The sequence below is a fragment of the Tachysurus vachellii genome, chromosome 9 (genome assembly GCF_030014155.1).
Source record: "Tachysurus vachellii isolate PV-2020 chromosome 9, HZAU_Pvac_v1, whole genome shotgun sequence".
In the NCBI taxonomy this organism is placed as follows: domain Eukaryota; kingdom Metazoa; phylum Chordata; class Actinopteri; order Siluriformes; family Bagridae; genus Tachysurus; species Tachysurus vachellii.
Window position 1 is genome coordinate 18,259,163 of NC_083468.1, and position 18,947 is coordinate 18,278,109.

The 18,947-nt window shown below is 40.1% G+C and overlaps 1 protein-coding gene across 3 annotated transcripts; it reads right to left on the reverse strand.

Annotated features, from left to right (window-relative positions):
* Window positions 1-8,903: 8,903 nt before the first annotated feature.
* LOC132851305 (chitin synthase chs-2-like) lies at window positions 8,904-18,833 on the reverse strand. 3 transcript variants are annotated; one of them, XM_060878066.1, is made up of 19 exons: window positions 18,407-18,833; window positions 18,012-18,147; window positions 17,449-17,637; window positions 16,291-17,333; window positions 16,110-16,199; window positions 15,875-16,033; window positions 15,610-15,784; window positions 15,417-15,518; window positions 15,077-15,218; window positions 14,656-14,856; window positions 14,049-14,333; window positions 13,775-13,954; window positions 13,203-13,602; window positions 12,884-12,918; window positions 12,706-12,770; window positions 12,509-12,619; window positions 12,202-12,419; window positions 11,140-11,227; window positions 8,904-11,043 (listed from the first exon to the last, which is right to left on the reverse strand). In XM_060878066.1, the coding sequence occupies exons 1-19, from the start codon at window positions 18,436-18,438 to the stop codon at window positions 10,933-10,935; spliced, it is 3,762 nt and encodes a 1,253-aa protein (XP_060734049.1). In that variant the 5' UTR covers window positions 18,439-18,833; the 3' UTR covers window positions 8,904-10,932. The 3 variants fall into 3 exon arrangements, with proteins under 3 accessions (XP_060734049.1, XP_060734051.1, XP_060734050.1); XM_060878067.1 differs by lacking the exon at window positions 12,202-12,419 and having other exon boundaries at window positions 10,912-11,043; XM_060878068.1 differs by lacking the exons at window positions 18,012-18,147; window positions 18,407-18,833 and having other exon boundaries at window positions 17,453-17,521.
* Window positions 18,834-18,947: the final 114 nt, after the last annotated feature.

Sequence of the window (18,947 nt, forward strand, 5' to 3'; positions counted from 1 at the left end):
GTCTGTTTATGAGAATAAGAATAAAGAATAAAACCTATGAGTATTACTAGCAGTAATAACGATATCAGCAAAGCATTTTCATTCAGAAAAGGGCGATAAAAACTCCTATTTCATATAATGAAATCCATCTCAGATACCTGTATTTATTTTCTCTGTGCTCCTCTTCCATAGTGAAGCTTGGCAGGGCTGTGAAAACTGTCTAATGATCAAGTCTCTCAGTGAGAGCTTTTAAATGCTGATGGAGGATATTCTCACTAATCCTCAAGCTGTTTAGATGTAGATGACAATAGCACAATTGCATGTTTACCTGAAAGAAGTATGAGGAAGAAGGAAGAGAAAATGGGGGGGGGGGGGGAACGCCTTAAATATATATTTAGGGTCTTATCATAAAATGATATAGCACTTTCACTTTGTTTCTCATATGACTTCCTTTTTTGTGCATTTAGAGAGTAACATTATGCATAATAATGTTCAAAATTACTCTCAAAAAGAAATAACCTTCTTGCAGTATTTCTCTTATATCACGTTTGTACACAGATTTGAAACCATTAAGTGTGACTGATATACAAAGAGTTTACAGGAAATATACTTAAAGTGCTGTATGATCAAATGATTAGCCCAAAATTGAAAATATGGAATAAATAAATAAGGTGGCCAGTTAATACTCTTTTGGGGTTGATGGGAACCTCTGTTCTACAGTTTTCTATGGAAAAGGAAATTTACTAAAGTTACCTGATATCCTTTGTTTGAAGTAAGTGAAATGTATTACCAAGGAAGGTAATCACTGTTCATGATTCTATTCATTAGTCTATTCCTTTTCCTAGTAATTTGTCAGACTTTAGAATGAAGGACTCTTTTTGGACACTAAACCTTTTAGTTACTAGGAAAAAAAGAGAATAGAATCAATAATGCAGGGTATCATTACCTTTGCATTTCTTTTTTTCTTGATTACCCTCTTTGATTACCTTCCTTGGAAACCATTAATTTCTTACTTCAGATATACGATTTCAGTTAACTGGAATAAAGATCCTGTTACAAAGAAAATTTGAGGCAAACTATAGAACAGAGGTTCCCGATCCCCATCAACCCCAAATGAGCATGAATTTTCTGCAACCCTAAACCTTTTGGCCACCCTATTTGTTTATTCCATATTTATAATTTAGGGGTAACTATTTGAACATTTTATCATAGAGTACTTAGAGTATTTTTCCTCTATATCCCTTTGCATTTTTGTCACTTTGAATGCTTAACTCTGTACAGGATTTGAGCGGCCTGCAAAGCTAGTCTGACAAGTCCTTTAAGAAACTGATGAAGCTTGAACTGCTGCATCAACTTTAGTGCAGCTGGAGTTAAGGCTCCAGTCAAGGCCATCCGGACCACTCATGGAAGTGTTGGTTCCTTGAGAAGTTTTATTTGGAGCTTTGAGAGAATCTACCCTGCATTGAAACTTTGAATTGAAACAATTGATCACAATTAAAACAATTACACAAAACAAAACAAAAGGATAAAAAGGAAGAGTGGTGGCTCTGAGGACATGACAACTTACCCATGTTGTCTTACAAAGCAGAATGAGCCTGTTTGACAAATGTAAGCTGGAAAACCCCAAGTGATATGCATAGAAATGGCCAAAGATTGATTGCAATGAAAATTAAAACTTAGAAAAAGAAAATGTCAAAAGTAGAATATAATGGTGTTTAGAAGAGTCACAAATCTTCAAAGAGAAAAACAGGTGGGGTGTTTCTGCTGAGAAATTTTGGTTTAAGTCATCATTTGAAGATAAGTGAAAAGAATAAATAGACTGAAGCTTTGATTCAGAGGTTGTTTTGATGATCAATTGAGCAGATCAATTCTTGTAAACAGCACTGATTAAAATAATGTTACGGTTCAGCCCGGACCTTTGGCCATGTGCTTCTGTTTATGTTCTGTGTCACATGTCTGCCCCGCCATCGATCTGCATTTTATTTGGTGAGAGATGTCGCTCCACTTCCTGTTCCCAGAGGAGGATGTCGCCTCACTTCTGTTCCGCGGAGAAAGTCACCATCCCGATTTTGCCCTTTTTTTTTGGTGCCCTGCACCTGTTCCGGTGGGGGAGGTCACTCCACTTCCGGTTCCCCAAGGAGGACGTTGCCTCTCTTCTGTTCCGGGGGGTGTTGCAGGCTCCTGGCGGAGGATCTTTCCCGCCCTCCCTTCATCCCATTCTGGTCTTTGAGACATGGTCTGGCCGCGATGTGTCGGGGGTTGTGCTCAGCCCTTCTGCTCAGCTGTGGACGTCGCTCGGCCCTTCAGCTCGGCTGTGGACGTCGCTCAGCCCTACTGCTCGGCTGTGGATGTCGCTCAGCCCTACTGCTCGGCTGTGGATGTCGCTCAGCCCTACTGCTCGGCTGTGGATGTCACTCAGCCCTACTGCTCGGCTGTGGATGTCGCTCAGCTCTACTGCTCGGCTGTGGATGTCGCTCAGCCCTACTGCTCGGGTGTGGATTTGCTCGGCCCTCTCTGGCTGCCTCGCTGTGTGCCTTGCTCCCCACATCGGCCTCGCTGTGTGCCTAACCGTGCCGCGTTGCCAATGGCAGGGTGGAATCATTGTCAGTGTACCCTCGTCCTTTGTGCTGTTTAGTTGTCATCATTGTTCCTGTACAGTGTATTAATATTTATTAAACCCTATTTATTTAAAGCTATTCTGCGTATCTGGGTCTGTCTTCCTCCTCCCGGTGTGACAAATAAGACCTTGTATTTGCATTTATCCAGTCTGCATAATTCTTCATCTTCTTTACTTTAAATCCTGCTCGATTCAGCTAGTTCGGTCAGTGTGGTGTTTGAGTCAGATACAGTACGTTTTTAGATCATCCTTGGATTAAATTTTTAACCACACTATCAATCAATCAATCAATCAATCAATCAATCTATCTATCTATCTATCTATCTATCTATCTATCTATCTATCTATACACAATATGTACAGTTGCAAAAACCCCCAAAGATTTTAAGGATTTATCGATTAAACTTTTTCAAAGAACAAGATTCTGCTTTGGATGACTATTTTATGAGTTGAGTGATACATAAAATCAACACAGAAAATGCATGATGTAGTATTTGTGTGTAACAGGATATTTTGTTGTGATGTGTTAAGCCATGTCACAATTCTTCAACCCCTATATAATAGTGTTGTTTTTAAAGCTTTCTTACAGTTTTTATGGTCTGAAGTGGAGTTTAAACTGTCATGTCCCGTTTCAACATAGCACCTCACTCCTCACTCCAGTCCTGAGTTTTGATTCCACCTCTCTCCTCAGCAGAAGCACAACTCACTTGTTCCCTATTTTCTCTGCTTATTACTTCCTGTATTTATAGCCTTGTTCTACTTCTTCTTTCAGCTCTTCATTGGATTATTGTGTTTCTCGTCATTTTTTCTGCTTAGCTTTTGCCTCTTTATGGTTTTCCTATTTTCTTATCTCTTTTTCCCCTCTGGATTTTTGCCTCTGTCCCAGGTGCCTGAACTTTGTTATGTTTAGGGCTGGTTTTCCTTTTGTTAACTGTTGTGCATTCTGTTGCCATGTTTATGGACTTATTTGCCTTTTGGAGATTTTGGATTTTTTCTTGGCGCCTCTAGTAGTCTATCGCCTGACTTTTTTTTTTCTCATGGATTACTTCCCAGCCATTTATTTTCTGTGGAGACGTTTACTGAATTATCATCATGTATATTCCCTCTCTGTTGCCCTTTGCCTTGTCTTCTGGACTATGGTGTGGCTGTGTTCATTTAATTCCAAACCTTGTCATTCCCCACTGAAAGGTCTAAGGTAGCATTCATCATCACCCTCCTCTCTGGTAGGGCACAGGAGTGACATACAGCTCTATGGTATGCGTGTTCACCCTGTTGCACTGACTTGGCATTGTTAACCATTGAGATGGTCCAAGTGCTAAATCACTCCAACACTGGAGGACAGTCTGTTGGGCAGATTCTCCAACCATGTCAGGTTTCACTACATGTATTACTATGCCACTGAGTTTTTTTACACTGCTGCTTTGTGTGGCTGGGACAATTGTGCCTTGTGCGATGCCTTTTTTAGTGGTCTGGACGATGCCATCAAGGATGAACTTGTCTCAAGGGATCTGCCTGACTGATCTCATGTATGATCTCATGGACCTTGCTGGTCGCATACACCACTGTCTCCGGCAACGGATGAGGACATACTCCTCCAGAGGACCGCTCTCACATCTCCCATGAGGAGCACCAATGTAGGCTCAGGGAAAGGGCATGCTTCTATTGTGGCAAATGTGGCCACTTTTGCCAGAGCTGTCCTTTAAAACGAAAACACCCCCTAGTGTGGTTAAGTCACTCATTGTCTCTTGAGCTGCCCAAAACCTTATCTGTGTCTCTATGATGGCCGGACTCAGGATACCTTCTATTACCCTACAATGTTTTCTCCCTGTTCGAGCTCCTAATGGCAGCAGCCTGGAACCGAATTCCCTTTTCCCGATTTTCCACACCACCTCTGATTTGTTTTTAGCAAGTCTCAAGCTGTCTTCCTGCTACCACATCTCCCTTATGACTGTGCGATTGATCTCTTCCCTCATACCACCCCTCCGAGAGGCTGTCTGTATTCCTTGTCTGGACCTGAGACAGATGCCATGAGAAAATACATCTTTGAATTGCTCAGTGCCGGCATAATTTGACCTTCCTTCTCCTCGGCAAGAGCAGGGTCCTTCTTTGTTGAAAAGAAGGATAAGTCTCTCTGGCCCTGTATTGATTATAGTTGCCTGAATGAAATTTATATTAAGAATCTGTCCCTCATGACCTCTGCCTTTAAACTCTAACAGGGGGCCTGTATTTTTACTGGACCTCAGGAACGTGTAATACTTGGTCCGTATTAAGGAGGGGGACGACTGGAAAATGGTCTTTTAACGCCCTATCAGGTAACCATGAATATCTGGTGGTTCCTTTTGGATTAACCAATACACCTGCAGTCTGCAAGGCCCTCATTAATGATGTTCTTAGGGTCCACAATGTTTTTATTTTCACCTATCTTAATGACACCTATCTCCTGATGTTCTCTCATTCATTCAAAGATCATCTGTCTCATGTCTGGCAGTTTCTTCAAAGACTGCTTGAATATAAGCTTTATGGTAAGGTTGAAAAATGTGAATTTTTCTTGGGTTCAGGATCTTCCCTTCCAAAAGTTGAAATGGAACCCTCTAAACCCACAGCAGTCTTGGATTGGGCCACACCCAACTCACATCAAGCCCTCCAGTGGTCTTTTTTTTATCGAAGGTTTATCAGGATCTATAGTTCTGTGGCTGCCCCTCTCACAGCCTTCACCTCCACCAAGCTACCCTTCCTGTGGAATAGTCAAGCCACAAGAGCCTTCTCCAATTTAAAACACAGATTTTCCTCTTCCCCATCCTTACTATCCCTGATACTTTGCTACAGTTTTCCATCAAGGTTAATGCTTCTGAAAATGTTGTGGGGGCCATCCTCTCAAAGAGTAATCCCCAAGACAACAAGCTACATCCATGTGCCTTTTTTTCTCACTGTCACACACCCACCGAGCTTAACTACCACATTGGGGATTGTGAACTCCTTGCCATCTAGCTGGCTTTGGAAGAATGGAGGCATTGGTTGGAAGGAGCCCAACACCTTTTTCTGCCCTGAAACGACCACAGTATCCTTGAGTATCTCAAAACAGCCAAGAGACCCGCTAGTCTTTATTTTTCTTTAGGTTCAGTTCTACCATCCCTTATGGCCCTGGTTCCAAGAACATTAAACCTGATGCCCTCTCACAACTGTTTGCTTCTTCCTCAGGCACCCTCACCCATGGAAACCAACGTAAACACTGAGTGCCTAGTAGTGGCCATTGTTCTTAACATTGAAGAGAGGTTCAGTGAAGCCCTGGATCATGAGCCTACATTTACATTTACAGCATTTGGCAGACGCCCTTATCCAGAGCGACATACGTAAGTGCTTAAATCTCTAACATTGGATACATTAATGCTGGCTCACTAGGTTACATACTTAAGATACCATGAGTTTAAAACATTGTTTTTTTTTTTTTTTTTTTTAAAAAGTTGATAGGGAAAGAAGTGTTAGTTGAAGTGTTTTCTGAATAAGTAGGTCTTAAACCGCCATTTGAACCACCATACGTAGCCTAGTCCCAACAGTGTTCCCTGTTATTGCCTTTTTGCACCCATTTCCATGCATCCTGTAGTTCTAGAACCACAAGGAACATCAAAAGTCATCTAGAATATACCAGGAGGAATTTGGAAAAGACTACAGAGTTTTGGGAGACAGTTCTTTTGGACTAATGAAACCAAATTGGGTCTGTTCGGACATATGGACCAATGGTATGTCTGACATTTGAAAGGGCGGGCTTATGACCAGAAGAATACTATCCCCATGGTCATTGATGATGTGGGGCTGTTTTTCTGTGGCAGGAACTGGCAATCTTGATTGTGTACCTGGCATCATGGATTCTCAGGAATACCAGGCCATTTTAAAAAGGAACGCCTTCTTTTGACAAACCAAGCCTTGGTGATCATTGGACTTTCCAGCAAGGCAGTGATCCCAAGCACACCTCCAAGTCAACCAAAGCTTGGTTGAAAAAAACTCCTGGAACATCCTGGAGTGGCCTTCTCAGTCACCGGATTTAAATCCGATTCAAAATCTTTGGTGAGATTTAAAAAAGGCAGTTGCAGCACAGAAGCCATCAAACATCACTGATCTAGAGGTTTTGCACATGAAGAATGGGGAAAGATTCTGATTCGAGAGGTGTAAGAAGCTCATTAGTACATACTGAAAACGTTTGCTAAAAGTTATAAAAGCTACAGGATGCTCCACAAAGTACTGAATCTGGAGGTTGAATAATACTGCACATGCAACAACAAAATAACTGAAAATAAAAAATAACTGAAATAAGGATCAAAAAATATTTTTTGTTGTTTAGTGAGTTTCTTTGTCATTTATTGTCATTATCCATTCATTGACATCAATGTAATGTCTTTTGAGGTGAGGGGGTTGAACATTTCTGATTGCAACTGTATATTTTTACTCTATTATTGTACTCTTGTTTTATCCAACTTTTTTCTTCAGCCATGGATAATGTCAAGTACTATGATATTGTGGAATGATACTTTCATTCCTTCATTGGCTTCATGACTGGGCTAGTCCCAAGCTTCTGGTTGTGTAATATGGATTGGCATGGTAACATAAGACATTTTAAGCTTTAAAAACACAAAGCAAAAACATGGTTACAGAGAAGACGTGTTTATTCTAAAAAGAAAATAAATAGGAATATAGAAATTCACATTCTGGTGTTTTCTACATGTTCAAGTGATCAGCAAGACATTTCATTATGAGATAGAACTGTTACGTCCCATATTATTATTTGTTTTTTTGTAATGGTATTTTGTTTTTGTTTTCTTCCCTTTCACTTTCTTTGTCTTAACTTTTGTTTTAGCAGGGTGATGCGGGTACCTGCGTGGTCAATTTGTGTTTGCCAATCACCGTGACGCGTGGTGACGACAACGCATGGATTCACCAATGAGGGCGCTCTACTTGATGATTAAAGCGCACACCTGTGCCGGAGGCGGGAGTTCTCTGGCACGCCACATATTCTTTTGTTGTTTGGTGGTTGACTCGCGTGATTGTTTTGCCCTGTAACATCCTTGTGTTAATTTTTGTTAGTTAAGTCTGTGTTCTTTGATAAGTCAGTGTTCATGGCTCATTTGATCTTGTCTCTCTGGTGTTTCTTGCCGGTTATCTGGGTGATAAAATGACATTACTAAACGGGGAAAGAGATAAAGAACAGGTAAGATACCACGTGATACAGTATGCATGTGCCACACTGAGTCATCAATTGTTGTATAGAACACTAGTTTAGTGACACGTGCCACTCTCTGTATTTTTGGTTTTAGTAAGTGTAGTATATTTAGGGCAACTTGGACGCTGAAGATTTTTCTTTTTGTTCAATATAGAGGATTTATTTTGGTGAATACTGATGGTTGAGTTAGATTAGAAGTTTCGTTTCCTGTTTAGTAAGATTGGTTATGTTTTGTTTCTTTCTTTGATTTGGCACTGTCTTGTCAGAGCCGATCCTGACCTCCCTGGGGCCCTAAGCAAAATTCTGCTTAGGGGCCCTCCTACCTGACCCGTGAGCCATGTAAACCATGTAAATTTGCCACACAGCTAATTTAGCTAGTCAGATAGAGACTAGAGATAGAATCATATCAAGTTAACTTTACTGTTATTTGCTCTTGCTGACATCAAACTTGAAGAGAACACAAGTTTACCTGATTGCTGTTCTCGCATTTCACTCTCATTTTGTTTCTTTTTTCTCTTTTCATGGCCAGATGGATAGCTCCGCTTCATATTGTCATCTACACAATAAAAATTAACATGCGCTGTAAAATGAGGCAGGGGGAGTCGGGGCCTTGCGTAATTTGCGGGGCCCTATTCAACTTGCGTAATGAGCGTATAGGGCCGATTGGCTCTGGGTCTTGTTCTTTTCTCTTGTCCCCGTTCTTTTGTGAATTATTTTTGGTTTGGTTAATGAATGTATATAATTATTTACATACATTTACAAATAATATTTTTGGATTTGTTGGATATGGGTTCACTAAAATAAACAAAAACATATATGATGAGGGCCAAGCGAGCTTCAGCCCGGGTGGTTGCAGAGGCAAAAACTCAGGTCTGGGAGGAGTTCGGTGAGGCCATGGAGAAGGACTATCGGTTGGCCTCGAAGAAATTCTGGCAAACCGTCCGGCGCCTCAGGAGGGGGAAGCAGTGCCCTGCTCACACTGTTTACAGTGGGAGTGGGAATCTGCTGACTTCGACTGGGGACATTCTTGGACGGTGGAAGGAGTACTTCGAGGATCTCCTCAACCCCACCGACATGTCTTCCACTGAGGAAGCAGAGGCAGAGGGCTCGGTTGAGGACTCGTCGATCCCCCAAGCTGAGGTCACTGAGGTGGTTGAGAAGCTCCTCAGTGGCAAGGCACCGGGGGTGGATGAGATCCGCCCTGAGTACCTCAAGTCTCTGGATGTTGTGGGGCTGTCTTGGTTGACGGTTGGGGACAGTGCCTCTGGACTGGCAGACTGGGGTGGTGGTCCCTCTGTTTAAGAAGGGGGACCAGAGGGTGTGTTCCAACTACAGGGGGATCACACTCCTCAGCCTCCCCGGAAAAGTCTATGCCAGGGTACTGGAGAGAAGAATTCGTCCGATAGTCGAACCTCGGATTAGGAGGAACAATGCAGGTTTCGTCTCGGTCGTGGAACACTGGACCATCTCTATACCCTCACCAGGTTGCTGAAGGGTTCATGGGAGTTTGCCCAACCAGTCCACATGTGCTTTGTGGATCTGGAGAAGGCATTCGACTGTGTCCCTCGTGGTGATCTGTGGGGGGTGCTCTGAGAGTATGGGGTCCGGGGCCCTCTGCTAAGGGCTGTCCGGTCCCTATATGACCGGCGCAGGAGTTTGGTTCGCATTGCCGGCAGTAAGTCAGACTTGTTCCCGGTGCATGTTGGACTCCGGCAGGGCTGCCCTTTGTCACCGGTCCTGTTCATTATTTATATGGACAGGATTTCTAGGCGCAGTCGGGGGCCGGAGGGAGTCCACGGACCACCGGAGGGAGTTTGGGGACCACGGGATTTCGTCTCTGCTTTTTGCAGATGATGTTGTCCTGTTAGCTTCTTCAAATCAGGACCTTCAGCGTGCACTGGGACGGTTTGCAGCCGAGTGTGAAGCGGCGGGGATGAGAATCAGCACCTCCAAGTCCGAGGCCATGGTTCTCAGCCGGAAAAGGGTGGCTTGCCCCCTTCAGGTTGGTGGAAAGCTCCTGCCTCAAGTGGAGGAGTTTAAGTATCTTGGGGTCTTGTTCACGAGTGAGGGAAGGATGGAGCGGGAGATTGACAGGCGGATTGGTGTATCTTCTGCAGTGATGCGGTCGATATACCGGTCTGTTGTGGTATTTACCAGTCGATCTACGTTCCTACCCTCACCTATGGTCATGAGCTTTGGGTCATGACAGAAAGGACAAGATCCCGCATACAGGCGGCTGAAATGAGTTTCCTCAGCAAGGTAGCTGGGCGCTCCCTTAGAGATAGGGTGAGGAGCTCGGTCACTCGGGAGGAGCTCAGAGTAGAGCCGCTGCTCCTCCACATCGAGAGGAGTCAGCTGAGGTGGCTCGGGCATCTCTTCCGGATGCTTCCTGGACGCCTCCCTGGGGAGGTGTTCTGGGCATGTCCAACTGGGAGGAGGCCCCGGGGAAGACCTAGGACACGCTGGAGGGACTATGTCTCTCGGCTGGCCTGGGAACGCCTCGGTATTCCCCCAGAGGAGCTGGAGGAAGTGTCTGGGGAGAGGGAAGTCTGGGTGTCCCTGCTCAGACTGCTGCCCCCGCGACCCGGCCCCGGATAAGCGGTAGAAGATGGATGGATGGATGGATATATGATGTTTCTAATTATTTTCCAGTACACGTTCAGTGTTTTAATGTTGCACCGTTTCCCTAGACAACTAAAAAAAGGGTTTGTAACATTAACAAAATCATGAATCAATCAATAAATAAGAAGCAAGTATTAAATACCAATGGTCAATAATGGTGGTATTTGTTACCATGACATACTGGTGTATGTGTTAACCTTAAGATTTGCTACACCACAATGTGTGAAGAGGACACAGTGTGTAAAAGAGCTACAGTCTGTTGCTTTTATGAGGCAGATGAGATGTTGTCTGCCAACAGCACAACCAACCAGAGACACCATGCAATGGATTTCAAGTGTAACTAGAAGTCTAGTATATTTATAGCACATAGGTGCAACCATACATTGTAGGAGCATCTGTTTATTGGATTTTATTCTAAATAAAATTATTTCATCTACTGTAATGCATTGAACAGACAGAGTGTCCTTCAACTGAGTTAAGCATGGTTTCTTGTTTTGACATCTTATAATAAAGTTGCTTTAAAGATCTCTTCTGTAGCAGCTGGGATCTCTTCATATGAAGCCATTTCCAGTGGTGTGCTAGACTTAATCTTAGCTTCTGAAGATTTAGGAACCTGTACAAAAAAAACATAAACATATTTTCCTGTTTTTTTTACTCATATTTGTTGGAATTTTTTATAATACTCAGTGTAAATTCTAAAAAAAAATACCATTTTTTCATGACTGGGTACAGTTGATTTCCTAACAGTTTCAATCTCAGTGCCAAGGTAGGCCACAAAGTGGATTAATGTGTAGATTCTGAAAAACAACAACAACAACCAAATAAGAAAACATACCATGGATCATACAACTGCACTAAATCTATTTACAGCCAGACTGATGTCACAGTCATATAATCTCATTTTGTGATTCATAATTTTATTTGTCAACTTTCTTAACCTCTTGTTATTCAGGGGAGGAGGTACTTTTTCTGCCTGACCGTGATGGAGTTGCATTATGAACATAATCATTACATGAACTAGAACCTGTCAAAAATATGCTGCAGGCTGTTAACATTGCATAGGATCCATTATTTAATAAAGCAACGCAAATGCAAAATGCCCATAGTACATCCACCCAAGTGACTGGGCATTTCCACAATTTACAAATTACATTAAAGAGCTTGTATGCATGTATTTGAGCTGTGACCTGAAAAATAATGTTTGCTATTTTGTAAACTATATCAGAAATCTAGAGGCAAATTTGCTCTAACAAGGAGATAATGCCCATAAGACAAGCAAAATGTACTTTAAGAAGCACCATAAAGGAGCGTTACTCTAAAAACTGCTTCACCAACTGAGTAGAAGTGATACTGCAAGCATACTATTTTTCATTGTCAATTATATTATGTATTCAAACAAGACAAGTATTTAATTTCAGTGCTAATTTTTGTTGTTTTTTTTTACAGGAAGAAAAACATCGTTCAGAATGACTTGGATCGCCTGACATTGCTAGCATTAAATCTAGCAGTAAATGAAAACATCCCTAATTTAATAATAATAATAATAAAAAAAAAAAGATATATATATAATAGTAGTAACAAAAATATATATATATAAAATAATAATAAATATAATAATAATAATAATAATAATAATAATAATAATAATAATAATAATAATAATGTGCATATCTGAATTAATTTTGGGAGTGTAAGCCATACATTTTATGTTTTACTTATGTGCAATATATGTCAAATATTTTATACAAACTGTTAAAATAGATTTTGTTACCTGTGATAAAGCATGGCTAAAAATTGCATAAGTAAGAGCAAGGCAAAGCTCAGAAGAAACATCAGTGATATTGGATCAACAGAAAATGTTTCGCCTTTTGCAACAGTCCCATTTGGATATATCTTTGGAATAGCCAAGGCCACAGGCTGGCCAATAGCTTGGAGGAACAAGGTGGCTATCAACCAAAGAGCATTGCAGATGAAGAAGACAAATGTCACCTAAATAAAAAAAATCTTACAAAATCATTTGCAATTCTTCATTTTGCTTTGAATATTTTATGATGTCTGCATACTCTATACAATCTGACCTTGTTTCTAAGCTCTTTGAGGTCTTCAGCGACTTTTTCCTGTTGCTCTTTGTTCTCTTTAAGAGGTTCTAAATACTGTTTTTGCAGATCTTTCCAAAACTCAGTTTCATCCTGGACCATCAGGAGAAAAATATGTAAAATATAGTCCAAGATACAATATTACATTTTTGCAGATTTACTAAAAGGATAAATTCTACCTCTGAGAGTATGTCCTGGTGAAGTGGAAAGTCATGAAATTTTCCTTGCAGATCTTCAATCCAGCCTTTATGTTTAAATACAATTGGGGAAAAACATGATCATCCTTGATAATGTGCAATATAAATTATTATATTTAAATATTTTTTCATTAGAACTACTACAAATATTGACACTTACTTCTAGGAGTTTGTAATGTGAAGTATTTATTTGAACTGTGAATAGATTTAAACAAAAAACATAGTGTTGATAGATAAATAATACACATAGATATTGTAACACATGGTGGTGGTAAACAGGTAGATTGCCAGAAAGTATGATCCTGATATTGTACATAAATATGTGGACTAGATAGTGATTATAACCATATATAACTGAAAATGTTTTATATACTGTCATAATTTATTTATTTATCTTAAGATCATTTCAAAGTACACATTCTGATGGGAGTAGAAAATAGTAACTATAATTTAAATTTTTTTTTTTTTTTTTTTTTTACCTTTCATTTTCTTCAGAATCAGTGTGGATCTTAAGATCTTGCTCCTCTGACACTACAGAGCTCAGCAGTGGCTCAATTTCAATTGTATCATCACTGGTATTCCAGCAGGGGTATTTACAGCATGCTGCCTGTTTGACCCTCCTCTTTATGGCGCTCACTGCTACAGTTTCCACTTTGCCCCCAGTCTCTCGTGTCCCCCATGAGACATTGTTCATATTCACGATGGAGTAAATAGAAAGCAGGAGATAGCCACTGGGTATACAGAGGAAATAGAGAACCCCATAGATGAGCAGAGAAAGCTCCTGAGGGTGAAGAGCTGCTGTGATGAGGTACAGTAGAGTCATGCTAATCAGAAACAGGCCACTGGGGGTCATAAATGTCTCATTCTTCACTATGTCTCCTAAGAAAAACAGTACAGAAAAGGTTGGGGTCAGATTAATTTCCGGCTTGTTTCTCTTTTTCACAAATATATATTCATTAAAATATAAAATGGTCAGATATATGATTTTTATTTGACATTCTTTAAATTTTACCTCTATAACTATTTTAATTTTCAAGGACAACAATATTACCTATGATTGAGAGAATAGTTCCAGTCATGAGGAACGCATACAAAACACTCATGACTGCTGCTATCTGGATTTGGGTGTCAGCTTTCAGCTTGAAGCACAGTGCCAGGTAGATTGTTGGAGGCACCGTGGCTGCAATGAGAGCAACCTTTTGATCCATATTTACTATGAAATTAAAGCTTCCTGTAAGAGACATTACAAATGTCAAGGACTTTTAAACACAAAAGAGAAGCAACAATATTGGCTACTTTTAGGTTTTTCAAACAAATCTATTCACCTGCTATCATCAGGCAGATGGTGGCAGGGCCCAGAATGGACGCACCCATGCTGATGACCTGATAAACGATGTAAGGTTTAGAGATAGAGCTGTTCCTCTGAGCGGTCAAGCCCCCAGAGCCGAGCAGATCGATGGTGTTGGCCATGGTGGAGGGCCCCCAGCGCCGCCGCTGGTTGTAGAACTCTTTGAAGTCCTGTGGTGCGTTAGTGTAGGCGTCTGACGCAGCATTATACTCCACCCGCCAACCCTGCTGTACTAAGAGAGTGCAGAGCCAGCGGTCCTCTCCTGGAATCACACAATAGTGCAAGATCAAATTTTTTACTGCCCATGAGCCCATAAGGCATTAGGTTAATTTGATATTCATATAATTACTGTTTTCAATGTAATACTGAAAGGTATTTAAAAAAATGCAGTGGTGCTGTCATTATTACAGAAGTCATAAACATTCTTTATGCATTCCTAATACTGGAATTAACCATGTCAGTTTCTAATAAAAAAAAGAAGAAGCATTATTTGCATGTATTATGTATGGAATTAGCTCAATCAGGATTTAGCATTAAAAATGAATTCCTGCTGAATGTGGGAAAAGATATGCAAGAGCTAATACCTTGGTCGTACTGTACATGGTGAATGGCTTCTGTTGGTTTGGTGGTGTATCTCTTCATGACGTTATCGTCCATGAGGGCAGCACCTCTGAAGAGACTAAAGCAACCAGGGCTACAGAGCACACAGCCAATCACATGCTCTGCTGTCTTCTGCAGCCAGTGGCCCACTGCATACTCAAATTTCTGATACCACACCATGGGCCCTTAATACACAATTTGAATAGGGATAAATGTAAGTGCCTTAAATAGCTCTCATGTAGTGGTACATGGTATCAGCACGTTAATGATATCAACACATATTCACATATTTTATTTAATGAAATTAATGGACTTAATGAAAATTGACACAAAATTCTGTTATGGAAGAAAGACATGAGATTTGAAAAGCACGAGCTTGAACTAAAAACAAGCTGCTCATCATACCCGTGCCAGTGGGGTGAATCCGGCCACACGCAGCTCCCACCTCTGGGTAGAGTTTAAGTCTGTCAATCAGTAACATCACAGCAGAGGGCTGGAAATCTGTGTCTCCATCCAGAGCCAAGATGTATGTGTTCTCTTTCTCTTTCTGATTCAGAAAAAGACTGATTAATAAATCTATATACAAGACATTTTCTTTAAGACCTGTTTATGGACAACAATTTGTTATTTAATGTTCTGGGTGTTTACTTGGAAAGTTCCAAGTCTTTGGGTAATTCTGATTCAGGTTAAATAAAGTATCATAAGTTGTCCTGGAAGGACTATTGATCCTATGCCAGCTCCTTACCTTTAGATGTTCCCTCAGTTCATCTACATGTCCACCCTTCTCAAACATCTTCAGGTACTTGCCATTAAGTCTCCAACCAAGTAGGTAGTATAAGTACATGATCTATTTGGAGTAGATTGTATTCACCAAACTTTTTATCTTACAGTAAACGATTGGAGTTTATTGACACCTCTTTAACTGCGTTGGATCTTACCTGGGACCATCTCTTTTTGTGTCGAATCAGCTGTTTGTCCTTGAGGTGAACCATCATTATGTTGCCTTTAGGAAGTGTGTATTCCAGACGACCTCCATATGGTGTGCTGATGATCTTCTGCTGAGGGAGGCAGGGCTTCTTCTTGAATATACATGGGTCATCCTCACTAAAAATTCTAAAACATAACCAAGCATGTACTGCTTTATTTTTCCTCATCTCTGTAATTTGTTAAATTGGATAGAATAGGTCTTGTGATAAAGCTTACGTGTAAACCTCTTTGACTACTTCCACTAGGGTCTCAGCATATTCGTTTACATGTCGCACTTTGCCATTCTGCACATCCTTAAAAGCATCGTCAAAGTAAATATGAAACTCGAAGAAAGCATCATTGTAGTTATTGATTTTCGGACGGAATTTGTCGAGCCTGTTCACAAAATTTTGTTTTTAGTGAAAACTATTTTATATCAAACACATTACCATTTATATGTGACTCAAATTACCTGAACATTGAGATGAGAATTTTAATCATTTCATCATACGTCTCATGCCACATTGTTGCACACAAATAGACTGATACCGGGCCTTTTGACCTAAAGAGAAGCACAGCAGTGTTTATACTTTTTCAGCATTTCACACTATTATCAGTCAGTATATTGTACATAATGTTTTGTCAATATATACCTTTCATCCTTCTTTTTCTCCCTGGCCACAAAACGTGTGTTAAGCAACATGGACTGTTCTAGAAATGCTCCCTCATACATCTGCTTCACAAACAGATCATGAGTTCTCTCGATGCGCTGGATCTTCAGAAACCAAATGTAACCAGTGCTTAGCATGAATCCCAGCCACCAGCTAAAGGCACACAGGGCAAGAACCACCAATCCTTCAACATTCATTTCTGACACAATACGGCGTGTGGAAAGTGTGTGCCTGATGTTGGTAATCAATGAACAGAGTGGAATAATACTGTAAGTCTGGTTATACAACTGCTCACTTGTAAAAAGTTTACTATTTGAATTAGGGCAATGAACAATAGGGGCAAACAGACCAATAAACAGTAGCATGACAGCGACAGAGGACAAGTACATGGGCACAACAAAACAACGACGCAGGGCATGTATCTTGCAAGCCACCACTACAAACCAGCGGCACATTGCAGAAGAAACAATCTGGACTGCCATCAATCCAAAGACTGTCCTATTCACACTTGTAGGGATCAAGTTTAGAGGAACATTATATACAACAACAGCTGCAGTGACCAGGACTTTCACCACACTGGACAGAATGCAAACCACATTCTGGGAACTGGCTATGTCTTTGGAAATGTCTTCCAAAAATGGAAACAGACTGCTGTAGTTCTCCCACCAGTTCAATGAAACGAAAACTGTTCCTACAATGGCCAGACACACAGCTCTTTTAACTTGAAAGGAGTTTTCTTCTATTACTAAGTAGTTTATTATGAAGAGGATGTAGCCCAGAATAATGAAGATGATGGAAGCAATTGGTCTGAGCCACTTTCCACATTCCACTTTGCAGGACATTGGTTGGAATGATTCACTTTCTCTTTTACATCTGGCACGGAATTGATCGACCACCTGGAAGACTGCTGACAGGATGCTCACACTGTTCAAGATCATCACATTAGTAATAATGTCAAAATATGGCATGGCCATCACTGTCAGTACCACCTCACCAAATGACACCAAAAACTCAACAAAGATCACCTAGAGGACAGATAAACACATCCATTATAGATACCTGCTTTGTCTGGTCACTAAATAACTGTACCATTATTAGTTATAGTAGTTTAGCTTATTTGGTCCTAATAAATAAACTTACCCACATGACTGTTTTCTTGGATGGTTTAATTGCACTTTTGAAAATAAATTTCCATAGACTCTTGAGCAGAAGCAAAATATTTGGTCCAACCAGCATACAGCCGATACTCAGCAGAGCACTCGCTTTTTGCTCTTCAGGTACACTCTTAGTGACATTGTTTCCAAGTGTTACCAAAATAAGAAACGATGACTGCATGAAAAGCACAATAATATAATATTAACAAACATTTCTTGAGGGAAATTTAATTTAATTCATATGCAGCACTGTGTAGCTTTACACACCCACTTTTTTTTGTTATATTTGTTTATTTTATGTATTATTAAGTCAGAACAACAATTTTTGTAAAGTCACACAAAATATTGAATTTCTTTAGTTTATTACTGTTCACAGCTCTAGATTGAATTTATTATGTGGAAATGTTTACTTTCCATTTTTTTAAGGGCATTGTTGCTTCACTTTACAGTACATGTACCTTCCATTACACACAGTGCCGTGCATGTAGGTTTTGCATGGTAATGTACAGTTTACTGTAGGTTTTTTTAGTGGTAAACCACACAGCTTACCTTACTCAGTACTGTTAGAGCAAACACCAGTGTACCAACTATGCTCCAGCAGAGCCATTTCATAAAACTGAGTCGTTTTGGGGTTTTTAGTTCATCTTGAATATATGGAACTTCTCTACACGTGTCCCACGACTTTCTGTTTGTAACAACAAAAACAACAACAATAATAATAACAACAAGAACAACAACAATAATAATAATAGTCTCAGCATAAATATATTTCTATTATAAAATGTTATATCATGTTATTTGTTATTAAAATACATTTAAAAATGTATAGGTCTGTAAAGTATATAAAATAATTAAAATCTATATTAAAACTCTGTAAACAATGTATTTATTTTCAAGTTTTAACTGATATTAATTCAAATGTATATAACAACATTATATAATACCTCAGCTGGTTTTCTTTCATTTTTTCTTCCATAGTGTTCCACACACAGTGCTGTTTTCCTTAGAGAAATGTTTCTCTTAAAATTAAGTGTCAGAACCTTTAAATGCTGGAGGAAGGCTTCTTCACTTATAAATCCCTCCTATCTGTACTCCAATCAGTTTGTTATTAGCTTATTGTCATGGGAAAAAAAAATGAGGAAGAAGAAAAAGGAAATTTGAAAGATTGTTAAAATGTGTAAAAACCCCTTCAAGGCTAATGTTCCACTTTCTTGGGTTAATGGAGTTAACGGTTAATGAAGCTATCAGTGGTTGCTGCCAGGAAACACAGATTACTAAGATTTCCCACTATATCATAACTGATTTAAATGGCTGTTTATGGTTTTTGATTGAACTACATTAAATAATTGCTGAATAAAACAAGCAAGGACAAAAACTGTGCTGTTTGAATGGTGTACCTTGAATGTCTAAGTGCTTTAGAATCGCTGGACCTGAGACATTTGGACACTGTAATTTTTTTAACAGAATATGATTTTATACCAAACA